At 54.8% G+C, this 18,437-nt stretch overlaps 1 protein-coding gene across 9 annotated transcripts; it reads left to right on the forward strand.

Moving 5' to 3' along the window:
* Positions 1–991: 991 nt before the first annotated feature.
* On the forward strand, positions 992–12,371 carry SLC35H1 (solute carrier family 35 member H1). 9 transcript variants are annotated; one of them, XM_084774419.1, is made up of 11 exons: positions 1,049–1,065; positions 1,534–1,733; positions 5,119–5,473; positions 5,748–5,898; positions 6,501–6,564; positions 7,218–7,290; positions 7,772–7,940; positions 8,024–8,107; positions 10,501–10,676; positions 11,353–11,482; positions 11,645–12,371. In XM_084774419.1, the coding sequence occupies exons 3-11, from the start codon at positions 5,354–5,356 to the stop codon at positions 11,764–11,766; spliced, it is 1,089 nt and encodes a 362-aa protein (XP_084630545.1). In that variant the 5' UTR covers positions 1,049–1,065; positions 1,534–1,733; positions 5,119–5,353; the 3' UTR covers positions 11,767–12,371. The 9 variants fall into 9 exon arrangements, with proteins under 9 accessions (XP_084630539.1, XP_084630543.1, XP_084630545.1 ...); XM_084774413.1 differs by lacking the exon at positions 1,534–1,733 and having other exon boundaries at positions 992–1,065; XM_084774417.1 differs by lacking the exon at positions 1,534–1,733 and having other exon boundaries at positions 1,017–1,065; positions 5,122–5,473.
* The last annotated feature ends 6,066 nt before the right edge of the window (positions 12,372–18,437 follow it).

Consider the following 18,437-nt stretch of genomic DNA (forward strand, 5'->3'; position numbering starts at 1 on the left):
GAACCCATCCTCCCTCTTTTCCCTGCCAGAGACACAGCCAGGGAACAGCTCGAGTACTTGTGCCTTTCAAAAAAGACATGTTCTGCACCCTGTGTGTTGCCTGTACTTAGTGCCCAGCCTTCCAGCTGGTGCTTTAAGCTGTTGCTCCCATCAGCAGCCTTGGTAGCTGGGAGGCTTGAATGAGGGCAGTGATGAAAATAGATACTTCCTCTTGCCACTGTCAGGAGGGGGTGAGGACAGGCGCTTTCAGAAGGCATATAAAGTGCATGCAACACAGGCCTTGACGGCTGAATGAAGCCAAGACCTTGGGCTGCGATGGGTACCATTGTAGGTCTTAGGAAGCATTGAATGAACTAATGCTTTCGAGATGCCAGCTGGCAGCAGCTTACAGCAGCAGTGTGCACAAAGCACAGCTTACACACTGGCCTTGAGCCTTCTGCTAGGAGCCAGGAGCCCAGCCAAGTCATGTGCAAGGATCCCTGTTTGCAGCCAGTCCTAGTAGAGCCCAGAGAACTGGGCCAGCTCGGGTCTGCAGCCCCAACTTGCAGGTTCTCTTGCCCACATGCCCTGCACCCAACACACAGAATCCAATCTGGGTGTGACAGATTGCCAGTGAGGCCAATGCAACCTGCTTTCCAGAGCTCCCGGTAGCACTAGGTCCTTCTCACCCCTTCATTTCGGGTTCCATCTCCTCTGGATGACCTTTCCCTACTCAGCCTATTCTCACAAGTTTATAGGCATATGTAATTTCACAAAATGTTCATCATTACTTTGCCAGGACAATCTGGCGCCTCTCTAAAACTTAATGGTTCTCACGTCATTTCCCAGCTGCTTGAGGTCCTAGAAAAAAAGAGTTCAAGAGAGTTCGTTCCTACTGCCAGTTTAGGTTAAGATACAAAGGGACGGTGTTTGAACGCCTGCTGTGGCCGGCTCACCTAGTGAGAGAGGGAGATGCTCTAGCTCCACCCACCCTCGCCGGCTTCCGGCGGAAGTCTCGCCTCCAGCCGGCACAGTGCCCGGCTCGCGCTTCCGGCAGGAGTCTCGGGACTGAGCGCCTGGGCGGAGGTAAGTGGGCGTGCGGTGGGCGGTCCCCTGCGCTCTCGCCGGGCGAGCCTCAGTTTCCTGAGCCTTCTTGTGGCCCTGGGTCTGCTCGCCTGGCATTTGTCAAGCACTTAGGGGCCGGGTCTTGGGGGAACCAGACGGACTGTGCCGGGTAGGCGCGGCAGGGACACGTGAGCAAACACAGTCGTCACGCGGTGGGAAGTGCCACGCGCAGTGGGGGCCCTGGGGAAAGGGGACGGGAGCAGAGAGCATCTGGTAACCGAGGTGGACGAGGACACCGGCTGATGTGTTGGGCACACGGCGGCGCATGAGCTTGCAGCTAGCAACCAGGGTCTAGGGTGGACTTGTGGACCCAGCTCAGGAGTCTCTAGTCTATTGAAGCCAACTATCTTGGTTTCTTTCCCTGTTGCTGTAGTTCAATACCCCAACAAAAGCAACTTAAGGAATGAAAGGCTTAAATTTCCCCCACAGTTCTGTGCGCCGCCAGCCCATCGTGGGGAAGGAAGTCAGGGCACTAAGAGCTTGAAACAGCTGGACGCATCCCATCCACTGTCCGGAAGCGGAGAATCTTGAGAGCCATGAATGCGTGCTAGTGTCCTTTTTCCGTCTATGCAGTCCAGGAGTCCCTGCCCACAAACAGATGGGTCTCCACTCAAGAGAACCCCTTACTGGTATGCTCCAAAGCCCATCTCCAGGAGATTCTAGAGTCTGCCAGGTTGACAGTACTAACCAGCGCACCAGTCTCTGGCTCTTTCTGGACTGCAGGCAATAGGTGAATGGTAGCTGTGTGGCTTAGACTGGTGGTAGAAGACATGAAGAGAAGTGGCAGGGTCAACAACTAACTAGAGGTGGGCTTGACAGAGCAGAGCATGAGGAATTCGGCCAACAGCAATGACTACACTGACAATTGCCTTTGGCATACGTATACAGTTGTTAGGATGGCTATTTCTAAGAGGCTTCAGAGTCGGAGACCTTCCTCAGGAGCATTAAGTGAGCTGCTTGTGGAACCTGGAGGTGGAGCTGCCAGCTGGAGCTGCCTGAAGGGCAGTTAGGTTCCTCCGCCCTCACAGAGTGAGGAGTCTCTAGGGGGATGGGAGTGAAGCTGGGTTCTTATTGGCTGAGTTGGAGAGTAGGTGCTGGCCAAGCAGCTCCTCCAGAAAGCAGAAGACTCCAGAGACTGGGACAGGTTGCACCCAATAGGTCTCCGAGGAGGAAGTGGTCAGTTTCGTGAGAGGAGAAACGTGGGCCCTGAAGAGCAGCGCTGCCTGGGTGAACAGCCTGACAGACTGAGGTAAAGGAGTGGGCCTGACATTGGAAAGCTTCGCAGGTGATGGCCTGGCTCCTACTGTGGGCCAGTGCCAAATGCTGGTCCTCATGCCAAAGACTCCCCTGTCCCAAAAGCACATGGTTAGAGAAACTGAGTCTACACAGGCCAGGTAACCCGGAGTCTCAGTAGTAGGTGGACACAGGGGTTAGGGGGGGCTTCTCACAGGTCTTTGATGTTAGAGCCTATGCTTTGAAGCACTGAGCTACACACCCACATCACCGCTGAGGAGGTGGAAGGCAGCCAGGTACTACCCCGGTACCCCGCCCTGCTCCAAAGTAGCTGCTGTTTCTTGGGGATGTGATTGGAAGCTGTAAGGATGGAACCTTAGCGGTTTCACGTCTGTATGTCCAGTGTGCGGCAAACCACTGCGTAGTGATGACACATGAAGTGAGTGGCTGCGTGCTTCCTGGGTCCTTTCTAGCTGAGGCCTTGGCTTCCTGTTTGGGGCTAGGTGACTTCTGCATGGTGCCTGGGAGCTGGACAGACTCTCTGAAGGAAAGACAGGGCTTGAACTGTACACAGCGGGCAATATAGTGACCAACTAGGAGCTGATCAAAAGTCGAGAGGTCCGTAAGTTGAGAGGAAAGGGAATAGGCTGCTGTGGCATGTAGCATGCCCCGAGACTGCCTGGGAAGGGGAAGCCGTGGTTCCCAGGGAACGCTGCGTGGGCTGTCTCCTGCAGTGCTGGAGACTCAACCCAGGCCCTCCACAGGCTAGGCCAGCGCTAGAAAGTAATTTCTGAACACAACATCAGTTGTTACAACTTGGGGGCATAATGCTTCTGGCGTCCAGTGTGTAGAGATAGGGATTTGCTAATGGACTGCAGTGTGTAAGACTGGCTTCCCCACGAAGGCTTGGCAATGCCAGGCGGTAGAACCAGCTCTAGCACTGAGAGAACGTGAACCTTGCGGTCTGTTTGAAGTAGGTTCGACCCTGCATCCCTAACTGTGTAGCAATGTAAACAGGTGCCTGAGACTAGTGGCCCAGGTGAGTAGGTCCAGTCAGCAATTGGACTTGCCTCTGGGTCTCATGGTGACCAGAGATGGCTGCATGCTGGAGTGATGTGAGCCTAAAGAAAGTTTGTGAAGATGCAAGGCTGCATTAGGCCAGTAGCAGTGCTTCCATGCTGGACCCATCATGCCTTTTAGTCAACAGCCTCTTTACTAATCTGAAAATCAATGGCGCCCAGTCTGTAGTATGGAAAGAAGGTGATTGATGGGGAAATAAAGCATGTTTTCATCTGTCAGTTTCTGGCAGAGTGGTGCTGGCATCACAGCAAGGCCGCTGGTGAGTTCCTCTTGCTATAGAAGACACGAGAACGAGCCCACCATGAGGGAAAGCTCACGCTACCGTGCCAGCAGCTCCAGAGGTGTGAGTGCTGTCAGTGTCAGCAAAGTGGGTTTTCCAGAATGGGAGCTCTTGGTTCCATTTTGACAGCACACATGGTATTCTTAACAATTTCAGTGTGGGCCAGAGCCCTGCAGAAACTGTTTCCAGAAGTCAGTAGCCAATCCTCTGCCTTGGTGAATAACAGGTGCTCAGCATGCAGGACAGTCCTTAGCTCCATGTGCAGGGCCTTTGTAGTCTCTCCTCACCCAATGCCAGGAGCCTCCTCCACGTCACCACCCAGGGTTCCAAGCTCCTCTGAAGATAGCCATAGTCCAGGAGTCCTTTGGGCAAAGCCCACAGCCAGCCCAGGTTGCCTTCAGGGAGGACATGTGATAACAGGTTCCAGAGTACAGAGTGGTCTGTCCAGACTGTGGGGGAGGAGTCTGATTCCATGACTCTGGAAGGCTCCCAGAGGAGCTGGCGTTTCAGCTTGGTGGGGAGGAAACACCTGTGGCACACTTGAAGGGACAGGTGTGCTAACTGTGGACCGAGGCTCACCCAGGCAGAGGCAGGGCCCCCGTGTTCCCTGTGCCAGGCTTGCCCTGCGCACCCAGGCTGTTGCTGGGCTGGCTGGCAACTGGGAGTTTGGTTTGGCAGGTAACCTCCTCTGTGGGAGTAGCTGTCGGAGGCCAGGGCAAGGTACACCTGGTCCACTGAGCTCCTGAGGACCTGGTGAGTCCCCTGAAATCCTGCTCCTAACCCCTACTCTCTGTCATGGAGTCATCAGAACAAGGGAGAAAATAAGAATGCCGGGTGCGTGTGAGGCCCTTGTGGAGTGTGGCCTTACAAGGGACAGCAGTGTTACCCACGGGGATAAGGCTGTGCCTCGATGGGAGCGTGGCCCCTAGCGTGAGGCCCTGGGTTCTGTCCACAGTACTAGAAAGGAAGAAAGAAGGTCTACTCGAATCACGCCCGTCTCGGTTGCTACAAAAGGTCGGTAGAGAATGGCAGGTCACAGACAGGTTCTTGAGGAAGAGAATTTGTACTGAAGTAGGCTGCATGGAGGAAGGGTGGGAGGATGGGCTAGGGGTGGTATTCCTCTGTCCCCTCTGTGCTGGGGACAGACTGGTAGAGACAGACTAGACCAGGTTAGACCTCAGAACTCCTGGCAGGGCTTTGGCTTTCGTGAAGCTTCTGAAGGGCTGAAGCGAGCTCTGACGAGACCACATTCATCTGTCAAAAGGTCACTTTGGTGGGAACTTGTGGAGGACTGTTTGAATGTACACCAGAGCCCCAAGTACCTGCACTGGGGTGGGACCTGTGGCTTCTGCATTCTCACTGTGGCCAGATCTGGTCTGTAGCCAAGTCACCAGGCAACCCTTCCCCCCTTTTCTCTCCAGCAGTGGGGCTGGGGACCTGTGACCTCTGCATCCAGCTAGCCATGGAACAGCTTGGCTCTGGCCACCAGCCCCTTAGGTGAGGACTCCATCTGGGGCCCATTGCCCGCTCCACATCATGGAAGTCAAGAAGACTCTTGCAGCCAGGGCAACCGCCCTTTGAAAACCGTGGTCCAGCTCTGCTGCTTCTTCCTGCCAACCATCTTCGAGAGAGGCTCCTGCTCCTGCTGGCTCACGGATGGGGAGGTGGGCCCTCGACGTGGCCTTTGTGTGGAAGGCAGTGCTGACGCTGGGCCTGGTCCTCCTGTACTACTGCTTCTCCATAGGCATCACCTTCTACAACAAGTGGCTGACAAAGGTAACGGGGACCTCACTAGTGCAGGGACTGGCCTGAAGACGGCTGTGCTGGGTACAGCTGTACTGGGTGGCTTTTCCTGGGCATTGGTCCCGGGTGGGCTAAACAGGTTGCTAGCAGGGGTGGTGGAGATGAAACTGGGCAGGGATTGAGACCCTGGGCTGCCACTTCTCTTTGTGCCCTTCACACCCCTTGTTCCACGGGGTCACCGTGTGGTGACAGTGGGGAGGTAGTGTGTGGCCTCTCTCCACTCCTGCTGTCTGCTTTGGGTCCACAGAGCTTCCACTTTCCGCTCTTCATGACGATGCTGCACCTGGCCGTCATCTTCCTCTTCTCGGCCCTGTCCAGGGCGCTGGTTCAGTGTTCCAGCCACAGGGCCCGAGTGGTGCTCAGCTGGACTGACTACCTCAGAAGGGTGGCTCCCACAGGTAGGTCCAGAGAGCAGAGAAGCCCTCATAGCCTCGAGGACACACCCCTACCTGACCCCCTCTCCTCCTCACCCCTCTCCCACTGCTGCATCTCAGCAAGGCAGGCAGCATCGCTGTCCTTGCTGGCTCACCTGGGCTCCACCAAGCACAAAACAGGGGAGCCTCACCGTGTGGCCGTGCTGGTTTGGGCTAAAAGATATCCTAGGACTAGTCCTGGCTAGGCAGGACTTGAAGGGTGCATGGGAACCTCTGGCCCTGGGAGTGTGAAATCAGAAAGGGAACTGAGAGCTGGTGCTGGAGCGGGAGGGAGGGAGGGAGGGAGGGGGTAAGGGAGGAAGGGGAGTTGGCAGGCTGGGCTAGTTGTGGAGGGCCAGGGGCCCCATGAGCAGTTTGCCAGGATCAGGTTTGTACTCTTGTCTAGAATCCTTTAACTTACTTAGCGAAGGAGACGAACAGGCCTAGCCAGTCAGGATGAACTCCAGCTTTGGCTAGGTGTTAGCCTTGAGTTGCTCAGTCGACAGGAAGGGCAAGCGGGGCCTTAGGTGCCTCAGCCACGTGTTTGCCAACCAGCTGCCCTGGCTGGGTGTTCCTTATCCCCACAGCACTGGCAACGGCACTTGACGTGGGCCTGTCCAACTGGAGCTTCCTCTACATAACTGTGTCGCTGTGAGTACTGGCCACACCCCGCACCCCCAGCCCCACCCAAGGCCAAGATCACTTGCTCTATCCAGCTGTCAGTTTCCGCAGCCAGCAGTGGGTCCAACTACTCCCCCACTCCCTGGGACCGGCCCTTGTTCTCTCTCAGCCCCTCCCTGGCACCCAGCGGCACTCCAGGAAGCCTCCAGCTCTTTCATAAGCCCGCTGCAGAAAGCTATGCTGCACCTGCCTGCCAGGCAGCAAGGGGAAGCCAGGACAGTAGACAGAGCAGTCACAATGGCCTGGCGCAGGGGGTGGGGGTGCAGGCAGCAGAGAGGAGGACCAGGCCCTGGAGCACTGCCTGTCAGAGCCAGCTGGTCCAGTCTCAGCTCTGATCCCTCGCTTCAGAGAGTGCAGTCCCTCACTTCTCTTTGTCCAAGTCTTGCTCACCCTGCTGTAGCCTGGTCTCTGCCAACAGCCAAGTAAAAGAACAGAACTGAGTAAACTTGGCATCAGACCCACAGCTCGCCCCCCAGGGACAGTCAGGCCTCCTAGAGACTTCTTCCCCTGAAAGGTCGCATATTGGCACAGACCCCACTGGCTGGCTCCCTTTGGTTTCTAGAGCCTGGTTGTCCTGAGGTGGGGTCTGCAGCTGTGCATTGTGGGTATCTCCACTGCTCCAGGTACACAATGACCAAATCCTCTGCCGTGCTCTTTATCCTGATCTTCTCTCTGATCTTCAAGCTGGAGGAGCTGGTGAGCCCCACATCCCTGCCCGCCTTCCTGTCACTGCAGATGCCCAGGGTGAAAGAGGAAGTCTGAGCAGTGGCTTGTCACCCTGTGACAGGAGACTGCTAGCCCGGGTCTCTGGAACACCTTTCTCAGGGAAGGGACCTAGATACGGGCGATGGCAAGATTCAGAAACAAGTGCAGCAACATCAGCAGGGGCCCGGGGCCCTGGGGTTCCTAAGGAGCAATCCAGTGGGCCTTGTGTGTTGGTGGGGATATTTAAGTGTTTCAAAACAAGCATGACATTAGGAACATAGCAGCTGCATGCCAGCCTTGTGTCCATCAGTGGACTAGGACCTTTGGAGGTGGTGAGGCATAGAAGCGTGCCTACCAATCCCCGGTTCCAAATGTGGCACGTGCTTGAGCCCGGAGCTCCCCGGCAAGCTGCGCTGTTCCCCTCCTAGCATGTGACTTGAGCCCTGATCGAGCTGCACTGTTTCCCTTCCAGCGTGCAGCGCTGGTCCTGGTGGTCCTTCTCATTGCTGGGGGCCTCTTCATGTTTACCTACAAGTCCACGCAGTTCAACGTGGAGGGCTTCGCCTTGGTGCTGGGGGCTTCATTCATCGGCGGCATCCGCTGGACCCTTACACAGATGCTTCTGCAGAAAGCTGATCTGGGTGAGCTCCTGGGGAGGGTTGGGGGCTGGGCAAGCACAAGCCAGCAGCCCAGGCCTCACAACTTCCCACGTCCTGTCCCGCAGGCCTGCAGAATCCCATCGACACCATGTTCCACCTGCAGCCACTCATGTTCCTGGGGCTTTTCCCTCTCTTTGCCATATTTGAAGGTACGCTCCGTCGTCTACCTCTGGGCACCGTAGGACGGCAGGGCCAGCATTACTGCTCTGAGCTCAGCACAGGCTAGCCACAGAGGTTGCACGGATCAGAGCTCAGGCCTCCCCAGAAGCTGTGGGACTAGATAGACCCACAGAATTGACTAGAATCTGATGGGTGCAGAGAAATGATGGGCGAAGTACAAGGAGTCAGTGCGGAGGGTGTGGACTGCCCCAGAGGCAGGGGAGCTGTTTCTGATATTTTAACGCATCAGCTGATCATCCCCCATAACCAGATGTGGAGGAGTGTCGTGCTCCCTAACCTGCAGGAGAAAGAACAAGAGGAAGGGCGAAGGGTGAAAGCTCACCCGAAGTCCCATAGTTTATAAGCCAGCTAGGCTGGGAGCCCAGCAATCTGGCATCAGGAGGCTGGGGCCACTGTCACACAGTGCAGTGTGTGACTCTCCTCCCAAAATGCAGAGTGAGGGTCTGTCCCAGGTGGAGTGCCTGGGTCGGAAAGGGGGGCCGGTAGGGGATGAGCGGTGGGTGGGTGAACTCATAACCCCAGGACACCCTGGGAAGCAGGGCAAGAGGCTCAGCCATGTATGTTAAGGAAGCATGGGCAGAGTGGCCACTTCCACGGCTGGCGTTGGGGGACAGCCTGCGTACATGGACAATTGTCCCATCTCCTGTGGCTCCCAGAGCAGCAGCCAGGCCAGCGGGCTGTACAAGGTGGTCAGGGTGCAGCTGGCCGTCTTCCCCCCAGTGCTTGGGATTAGTCTTCGTCCCCTGTTTACTTTCCTTCTTAGAGTCCCAACTGTCCTCAGGGCCATTACAGAAAATTCCATCCCACATCCATTTAAGTTTCAAGCAGCGAAGCGTCTCCAGCCTCCCTGAGAAAATTATTCTGCAACCCCGTTGTCCAGGAAACTTGTGTGTGGAGCCTCATGCTTTTCTGCTTTAAACCTCTCCCCGTTCCTTCATTATGCCCCTCGTAGCAAACACCACACGCGCCCCTCCCCAGGCATCCTCAGAGTTCCCCCGCTCTGCAAACCTCATCCAAAAGCCCCTGGTTGCCGCCACTTAGCAAAGCTGCATGGATTTAGCTCCTTTAATCTTCTCTGGTAAATTAATCCCCCAAGCGCCTTCATTACTTATGTTGCTCTTCCCCGAATTCCCTTCAATTTGCCACTGCCTTTGCAGTACTGCTGAGCCCAGCACCAAACAAGATGGCCCTTGTCGCCAGGCTGCTGGCCTGGGGCACGCTGCTGTCGGATTTCTGTGCCCCCTCCTCCTCCCAGACCCCCAAAGGTCTTGTGTGCCCTCAATCCCCACTAGTGTGTACTGTGCCCAGTGAATACTGCCCTTACCTACACGGACACACCATTGGGCCTCACTGTGGCAATAGCCCGGGAGCTCTTTAAGGAGGGGCCACAGCTCCCCAAAACTGAAGCAAAGATTGTTGTGTTGTGCAGTGTGCCCTGGAGCTGATGTTGAGCCAGTCATCTGTCCCCACGCCCAGGCTCAGCGGTCACCAGCATGCACCACCACGCTCAGCTCTGTTTTTTGTTTTTTTTTTTTTTTTTTTTTTTTTTTTTTTTTTTTTTTTTTTTTTTTTTGGTTTTTCGAGACAGGGTCTCTCTGTGTGTAGCCCTGGCTGTCCTGGACTCACTTTGTAGACCAGGCTGGCCTCGAACTCACAGCGATCCGCCTGCCTCTGCCTCCCGAGTGCTGGGATTAAAGGCGTGCGCCACCACGCCCGGCTTGTTTTTTTTTTTTTCTGGGTTTTGTTTGTTTTGGAGGGTGGTTGGGCTGTTCTGTTTTGTTTTTATTTTTTGAGCTAGGTTCATTAGATTATACTGCTTGTTGGAGAAATGACAATCTAGTCCCAGTCATGTCGTTCTGTCAGTGGGGAAACCAGCAGCCAAAAAGGGGACATCACGCAAGTCCACGCATAGCTTTATAGTAGCAAGACTCATATGTGGGCTGGACTGTGTAGCTCAGTGGTAGAGCGTATGTCTAGCATGAGGCCCTGGGTTCCATCCGTGTGTGTGTGTGTGTGTGTGTGTGTGTGTGTGTGTGTGTACACATGTCTCACCTCACATAAAGGTGAGCGTCCTGCATTCATACATTTTGCATTCCTATACTTTCAGCCTCTACCTCAGGCTTCGGGTTCAATTCCTCCCTCTTCTGATCATGGACACGTATTTCTCTGGGCTCTGCAGTAACCCCTTTGGTCCCTATTTTAAATCCCCCATTTTTCTCTCACCTCAGATACACAGCAAGCACCTCGCCCCCACCCCCACTCCCACCCCGCCATGTCATGCTGAAGAAGCACAGTAGCTACTGAGTAGGGCCAGCCAGGCTGCCTGGGCCCCTGCCTCCCGCTCTCTCCCTGTTGCTTTTAGGTCTCCATTTGTCCACCTCTGAGAAAATCTTCCGCTTCCAGGACACGGGCCTGCTCCTGCGGGTCCTTGGGAGCCTCCTCCTTGGCGGGATTCTGGCCTTTGGTTTGGGCTTCTCCGAGTTCCTCTTGGTCTCCAGAACGTCCAGCCTCACTCTCTCTATCGCTGGCATCTTTAAGGTACATCCTAGGAAGTGACCCCAGCCCTTCCCTGGAGGAAGCCCCGTGAGGGCTTCTAGCAGCTCTGTCCCTGTTCCTGCACCTGAGAGGGTGGTCCTGGGTGTGCCATGATCGTCCCCCACCAGTGCAGACAGCTGGGGATGCAGGCCAGGCCTCAGGCCAGTAGGCTGGGGTGTGCCTACGTTGTGCTCATCTGGCAGCTCGGCTTACGTGGCAGTGGCCTGGAGCACTCAGGGCTGGTCAGTGGTAAGCCCCAGCATCGAGAGCTGGGCACACGGAGCAGGTTTGCGGAGGAACTTCCCTCTGGCCTGGTAGACACCAGGCTGGAGCAGTGACACCCAAAATAAATGTTTGGGTGTTAAGTGTCATCTGGCAGGTCTTACCAAAGCTGTACTGAGGGCTGTCCATCTGTGGGTACCCAGCAACAGCAGACTCCCTTACTCCTGGGGCCACCTGTGCCATCTAGTCAAGGGTGGTTGCCCTTCTGCTTTTGCTGAGAGAGTGTGAGAAGCACCTGTGCATCTGCATCTCAGTAACAGCAGGCCAGGGACTGGGCACAGACAGAGGTCCCCAACTTCTGCCTGTCAGGTCAGCTGGGCTGGCTCAGTGTACACAGAACCCTGCCCTCCTGGCCACAGAGCCAGCTTCTGACCCCATGTTCTGCCCCTACCCATAGGAAGTATGCACCCTGCTCTTGGCAGCTCATCTGCTGGGTGATCAGATCAGCCTCCTGAACTGGCTAGGCTTTGCCCTCTGCCTCTCCGGCATCTCCCTGCACGTGGCCCTGAAGGCCCTGCATTCCAGAGGTAAGGTGGCCTCCTCCCCATGGCTGTCCTGCCATCCAGCTGCCTCTCGCCCACTGTTGCTGTAGCTTGGGACATGAGCCGGATGGTGCTGCCACCTTGGGAGGGTATAGGGCCATCTCCAGGGAAGGTTACGAGGCCAGTAATTGGTGTGTCTTCCCCAAGGTGAAAGTGGCCCTAAGCCCATAAAGGGCGCAGGCTCCAGCGCTGACCTAGAGCTGCTGCTCCGGAGCAGCCCGCAGGAAGAAGAGGAGGAGGAGTATTTTGTGACCCAGGGGCAACAGTGACAAGCCCGGGAGCTGTGGAAGCGGGCCACTCTGCTGTCAGCACTGCTGACAGGGACTCTTGGCGGGGACTGGGGGCCCAACTGGCTCCTCAGAGCAGCTGCAAGTGGTGGCCTCAGATCACCCGTAGGACCCTGGTGGGAGGGGGACTTGCTGGGGCCTCTGAGGCTCTTGCTTGTCCCAGTTGAGCTTAGCCCAGCTCACCCAGGACTCACCCTGTCAGTGAAGGGAGCCTGGGGCCTCATCTTCACGGTTGCCCTGGTTCCGAGAGCCAGTGTGAACTTCAGAGGTGCAGTAGTTTCTCAGCTTCGGACTGTGGCATCTGGGAAGGAGCCATGCAGAGGCTGGGCCTCATCACCTGGACAGCAGCTTCCTCAGAGCATAGATGTATTTATAGTTGAAATAATGATTTCCTTCTCCACTGCCAAGTGTTGCCTGAGGCATGAGAGCCAGGAGAACCCTGTGGCCTGGCCTCTCCTGCTTCTCCTGCCCGGGGCCTCATCCTCTGCCCTGCCTTCTGTAGCTCGTGCTCCTGTCTCTGCCCCAGACCCCATCCTTGGGGCCACAGCGTGGACCCACCACAGGAAATAAATGGGTTTTGCTCAGTACCATCTTCTGGAGATTTTACCAATTTCACTGCCTAGATTTGCATTCTGGCTCTGTCTTGTATACTCGCTGTGTTACCGTAAGCAGATGATTTAGTTTCTCTGTACTGTAGGCTGTATCTCTGTTTAAAAAAAAAAAAAAGATAATGTCTATCCCAGGCTTTCTGGAAAATGTTATGGATTGCTATGAATTTACTCTTAACATACTGTCATGAACCAAGAGGCCAAGACCTAGAAAAGAGTTTACAGGTGGCTGTGCAGGAGGGACTTGTTTCTGGAATGTGGGATAAGTTGTGCCCTTCTCTGGGGCCATGCCAGGGGCACCTTCCTCAGAGAGCTGGTCCCCTCTGCCCCAGGGCCCAGGATAGAGCTTTCCTGTACATGTCCTTCAGGCACTCACAGCAGGTGGCGCTATTGGCCCACACTATGGCTCCAGTGCTGCCTGCTGCCACCCCTGCCCAAACCCTGGCAGCAGAGGGTGCCTAACAGCAGTGGTGTCTGTGGCTTTGGGCAGAAACCCAGAATGGGCTCTGTAGAATTGGAGCAACTAGAGCTCTCTTGGTTATGCCCAGAACATGAGCCGGACCACAGACTTCTGGAAGGGACAGATAGTAAATATTTCCATTGAAGACCATATGGTGTCTGTTGCAACTTGAAGCAGGAAAGAAGCCTCGCATGGCACAGACACAAAGGGGTGTGGCTACATCCCAGTAAAATCTGGTTTCCAAAAATGAGTTGTTGCCCACCCCTGCTGTCGAGGGATCCCTATGAGTTGAGAGTCTGGCAGGGAGACAGGCCCAGGAGCAGTCATGACTGCCTGAGGCCCATGAAGGAACTGGAACTGTGATCAGCCTTGAATCCTGATTCCCTGTGGACCTCCGCATAAGCTACCTTATCTGGCTCCTGCCTGTCTTCTTGGGTTCTGCAAGCTCCGAGGTCGGGATTACAGAGTGCTCTTGTTCCAACCCAGTGATGTGCGGAAAGCCAGGCCAGGAGGGGCTGAGGAGGCCGCCTGTGAGAGAGAGGGCCACCACAGCACAGCCCACTGGCTGGCTCAGGTGGATGAGAGCTTCCTGTCTGCTCCGCACCGCCCCCCTCTCCAGGACACAAGCTGGCACTGCTGTCTGGTGCAGTAATTACAGGGTGCGGAGTGGGCCCTCACCGCTTACATGTTGGGTTCAATGACAGCCCCTCACTTAGCAGCAATTACCAGCCAGGCCTGAAGGAGGCCTCCCTTTCTTCCTCCCCCACCCAGCCCACCCAGTTGCCTGGCCTCCTGCTCTTGACTGTTCACCCTCAGCCCCAAGCCCTCCAACCACCCATGCTGTCTGCAGCCGTTGCATCTTGGGGGCTGCAGCGTCACCATGGCAACTCAGCATTTGCCCAGGTTGAGGGAAGCCGAGGATGTGACTGGTCTCTCAGAGGCTGTACAGTCTGTCCCCAGCTCCAGGAGCTGCTGTAGCAGTGGAAAGGGGAGGGCTGACCTAGGTCTGAGTTTTAAGTGCTTACATGCCCACCACCTCTCCCAGGAGCCCACAGCGGGAGGAAGGTTAATGACCCCAATATACCGGAAAGCTTGTGGTTGGTGTGCAGAGGCTTGCTGAGAGCCTGGTATACTGCATCTTCATTCTGGTTCCCTCTCTACCTTGGTGGCTCAGGGGATGTTTCCCATCTGTGTCTTCCTTGCTGTAAAGACCCCAGTGGCCTCAGAGAAGTTGCCTGGCGCCAGGAGAATTCGCCCCATGGTACCTGCAGGCGTCTTACTTAATCATGAGTTGGCACAGGCTAAAGACCTGAAGGTGGGGGCTCCTGGATCATTCTTCCAGGGGGAGCCATCCAGGGAGTGTTGGCCACGTGGCAGACTGCTGCACCTGAAGGCAGAGTCATTTGTCCTTCCAGCTCAGGGTACAAGAGCAGGGGTGGGAAGGAGAAGATGGAAGGGCCACTCCCTGACCCTCTATGTGAGTCATTTAACTCCAGGTGGCCCAGTACAGCCAGAATTCATGGACCTATTTCATCTTGGATGTGGAAGGATCAAGAAGTTGTACATTTTTCTGCCTCAGTGGGCTGGGTGACCTTGGGCATGTTGCTGATCCCCTCTGAGGCTGTTTCTCTACCCATAAACTCCATCTCCTGATACCAGAGGGATGTGTGAAATCCACGCATAGTGCTGGGCTATGTTGTTAGCTATCGGCAACCAGATTGAGGATGTCACAACCTACCCGGGTGACGGCAACCAGATTGAGGATGTCACAACCTACCCGGGTGACGAGAGAGAGAGAGAGAGAGAGAGAGAGAGAGAGAGGGAGAGAGAGACAGACAGACAGACAGACAGACAGACGGGGAAGGGGGGAGAGAAAGGAGCAGCCAGCACCGGAGCCTAACATTTAGGGGTCGCACACAGGAGCCTTCTAGTGGGTGTTAGTTTCAGGAAGGAATTTCCATGAGAGATGGTCCTGTGGGCAAAAATGTGCTTGCCACCAAGCCTGAAACTTGAGTTTGATCCCTGAGCCCCACATAGTGGAAGGAGACAGCCATTTCCCACAGATTGTCCTCTACTCCCAGGTGTTGCGTGCTCTCCTCCCTAAATGCTATAGAAATGGTTTTGTTGTTGTTGTTGTTGTTGTTGTTGTTGTTGTTGTTGTTTTTAAGGTGAAGGGGTGGTGCTAGTTGTAATTTTACAATGATTTGTTCAGTAAGATGGGCAGGTTCCCACCACCCCCAGCCCTGAGTTGCCAGTCCAGCTTCTGCCAGCCCCCTAGCCACACAGCCCTGACATCAGGCAGGCCCCTTCCTCCCGCATCCGAGCAACCAATGGGCTGGACTGCAGTTCCCATGGTTATTTAGTTTCGTTGGCAACCTAGTACATTTCCCTGAAGCAGGCCAGCAACCCCCAGGCCCTGGCATCTGGTGGTAGGGCCATTCCTTTCACTTCATGTCAGAAGAAGAACTCTCCTGCTGGGGACAAGGAAATCCACCAGAATACATTCAGGAAACGCTGGAGCATCCGCAGATGCCTGTCTGATGGAAGCCATGGAGATCATAGAAGTCATTCAAACACCCGCCCTGCCCTCAAGGAACTTCTGCAGAGTACCGAAGCCAGTGGCCTCTGTTGGGGGCCCATTGAAATACGTGGAAGCCTGCCAGAAAGTGGCCCTTGGGGAGAGAGAAGGGTGGTGAAACAGCAGTCCTGGGGCCTATGCTGTGAAGATGAGGGTCCATCAGAGTGACCCTGATGTCCACCTTTACCTGGTGCTACGCTGTCACTGGCGTGGGCCTGCCACTGGAATGAGACATGACTTCCAGGAGGCAATTTTCTTCAAATCAAGACAGTCCCCTGCTATATCATGGTGTCCTTACCCACAGGACAACAGCCAAACCAGGGATCTCTGCAGAGGAGAGCGGCATCTGGCATGCTTGTGCATGTGTGTTTTCTTTCGAGGAATAGCTCTTAACTCCTAAAAAGTTAGGGACTGCTGAGCTAAGGAAAGCCAGACCTGCCTGGAATTTCAGTAGACTCAGAGATAAACACAGAAGGCATTTCGGAAATACGATGGGGAGAGACTGAGTGGGATGCATAGATGGATGGATGGGGGACTGGATGGATGGGATGGAGTGTGGACGGGTGAGATTGATGGGGTGGGTGGGTGCATGGATGAGTAAATGAATGGACAGATGAGGAAATGGGGAAGTGGGTTGATGGATAAGTGGGTGGATGGATGAATAGATGATGCGTGGATGGATGAATGATAGATGATGGATAGATGATAGATAGATAGATAGATAGATAGATAGATAGATAGATAGATAGATAGATAGGCAAGTGTGTAGATAAGGAAGTGAGTGAGTGCATGGATGGATGGGTATGTAGGTGTATATATAGGTGGATGCATAGACTGGCAAATGGATAGATGAAAGATGAGGAGATAAGTAAATAATGGTAGCATGGGAGACACAGAAGGGCATAACCAGTTGCCTGAACCCATCTGGGTCAGAAGAGCTACTTTGAGAAAGACCTGGCCTTCCAGGATGTCTCTTGGGCTTTCATATCAAGGCCACTGTGACTACTAGCTGGACGCACGCAGGGAAGGGGGTGGACAGTGACTGGCTCGCTTCTGAAAAGCCTATGGACCCCAGAAGGCATTCAGAGGAAGATGCTCACCTTGTCCTCCTCAAAGGGCAGTTGTCTCCTCCCTCCTGTTACCCCAGCGGAGTTACAGGTCCTGAAGAACAGCCCGTACAAAAGCTTCACCATTTGCCCAGCTGTGCTATCCCCGAATCCTTTCAGCCTACGCTCTGGAAGTGGCTCTTACTTACTACAGTCCTGCTTTCCAGAAGACAGACTGGCCCGAGAGAGGTTGGTCTGCTTGCCCAAGGTCACTCACTCACCCTGGCCACTGAGCAAAGAGTCCTCTCTCCCACAGAGCCCCAAACCTGGTCTCCCCAGCCCTGCCATCCTCTGGGAGGGATGCCAGGCAGTTTTGATGCCCTCCTGCCAATTAGGCCCCTCTGCCTAGGGCCAGCAGTAATAGCCCACCACAGGGGGCTGAGGGCTAGCAGGCCAGGGCCCCCTGCTGTTGTCTTTTGGCCCTGGGAGGAATCCCCCACTGAGCCTTACCACCATCCTGTTCCGGGCTGCCCCATGAATTAAACATGCCCCCGTGGTTAACTCAGTAATGCTTTTATTAATAGTTAATTACTCAACGTGCACTGGGGAAATGAGACTCACTCAGGCCTCGTAAATTAAGGCAGTGATCCTGCGAGGGAAACCAATGGGAGTTCATTACCCGGGCCCCTTCCCTCACTCTACCTCTGGGCCTGCCATTTAGCAGTGCTAATCGAGACGTGCTGGGTGGCGGGGTGAAGGGACGGGACTTCCTGCAGGGAGGTGGTGCTGGAGGATGGCATCTGGGCGAGAGGAAGGGCCCAAGGACAGGGGTGAAGTGTGGGCTAGTAAATGTTATTCTGCACTTTAGCAGCCTGCCACCTGCCTGTGTGTACCCTGTCACTTGTTGGGAGAGGGGGTCAAGCCTCCAGGGACTCCCAGACAGGACAAGGCTGCTTGGACTGGGCCAGGAGCTCTTCCACTAATCCAAGTCCGGACCTGTCCCTGCTGCTGCACACACACACACACACACACACACACACACACACACACACACACACACATACACACGCATGCACACATGCACACATACACACATGCATGCACTAGTAAGACTCTCATCAAGACTCTTCCCTTTCCTCACTTCACAGATGACAAGACTTCCCCTGGTATGTTTTTGTTGTGGCTGGGGCCAGTTTCCCATCCCGACTCTGCTGCCCGGCTGGATAGGGTCTAGCCTAACCTGCCTTAGCGCTTCTAAACTTAACCCTCTCTCACGTGTGTTGTTTCCCAGGCGACAGAAGCCCTGGGAAAAGCCCACCTCCCAAGACAAGGCGGTCAGTGGGTACTCCGAACCAACTGTGCGCCATGGCCTGTCCTCGGGGGCCCGTGTTTATTGATTTTCCAACCAGGAAACCCCTCTTCCAAATCTGAAAGTAGAATCGATCAAACCTGTGTTCTGGGGTCATTAGGATGGTGAAATTTGCTGTGTGTTCACTGTTTGAAGCACACAAACTCCAGTGGCTACTTCATCTGTTTGGGGGAAGTGTGTGTGTGTGTGTGTGTGTGTGTGTGTGTGTGTGTGTGTGTGTGTGTGTGTGTGTATGCATGTTTAGGGATAGTGCATGCACAGATGTGTATGCTGTGTGCACCTATGTATGGAAGCCAACAGACATCTTGGTGGTTGTTTCTCAGGAGATGTCCACATTGTTTTGTTTTTCAGAGTCTCCCCACTGCTGGTCTGGAACTTGGTCAGTAGGCTAGATTGATTGGCCAGTGAATCTCACAGATCCACCTCTCTCTGCCTCTCCTTTCTCTCCCCCCCCCAACCCTTTATTCCCTTTACCTCTTGTACCCCAACTTGGATTGCAAGCATGTGCTACACTTGAATTTTTTTTCTTAAAAAAAAAAATGTAGACAAGGGCGTTGGACTCAGGTCCCAGTGCTTGCACTAAAAGCTCTTT

Source organism: Acomys minous (assembly GCF_964271855.1).
Source record: "Acomys minous genome assembly, chromosome: 3".
NCBI lineage: Eukaryota > Metazoa > Chordata > Mammalia > Rodentia > Muridae > Acomys > Acomys minous.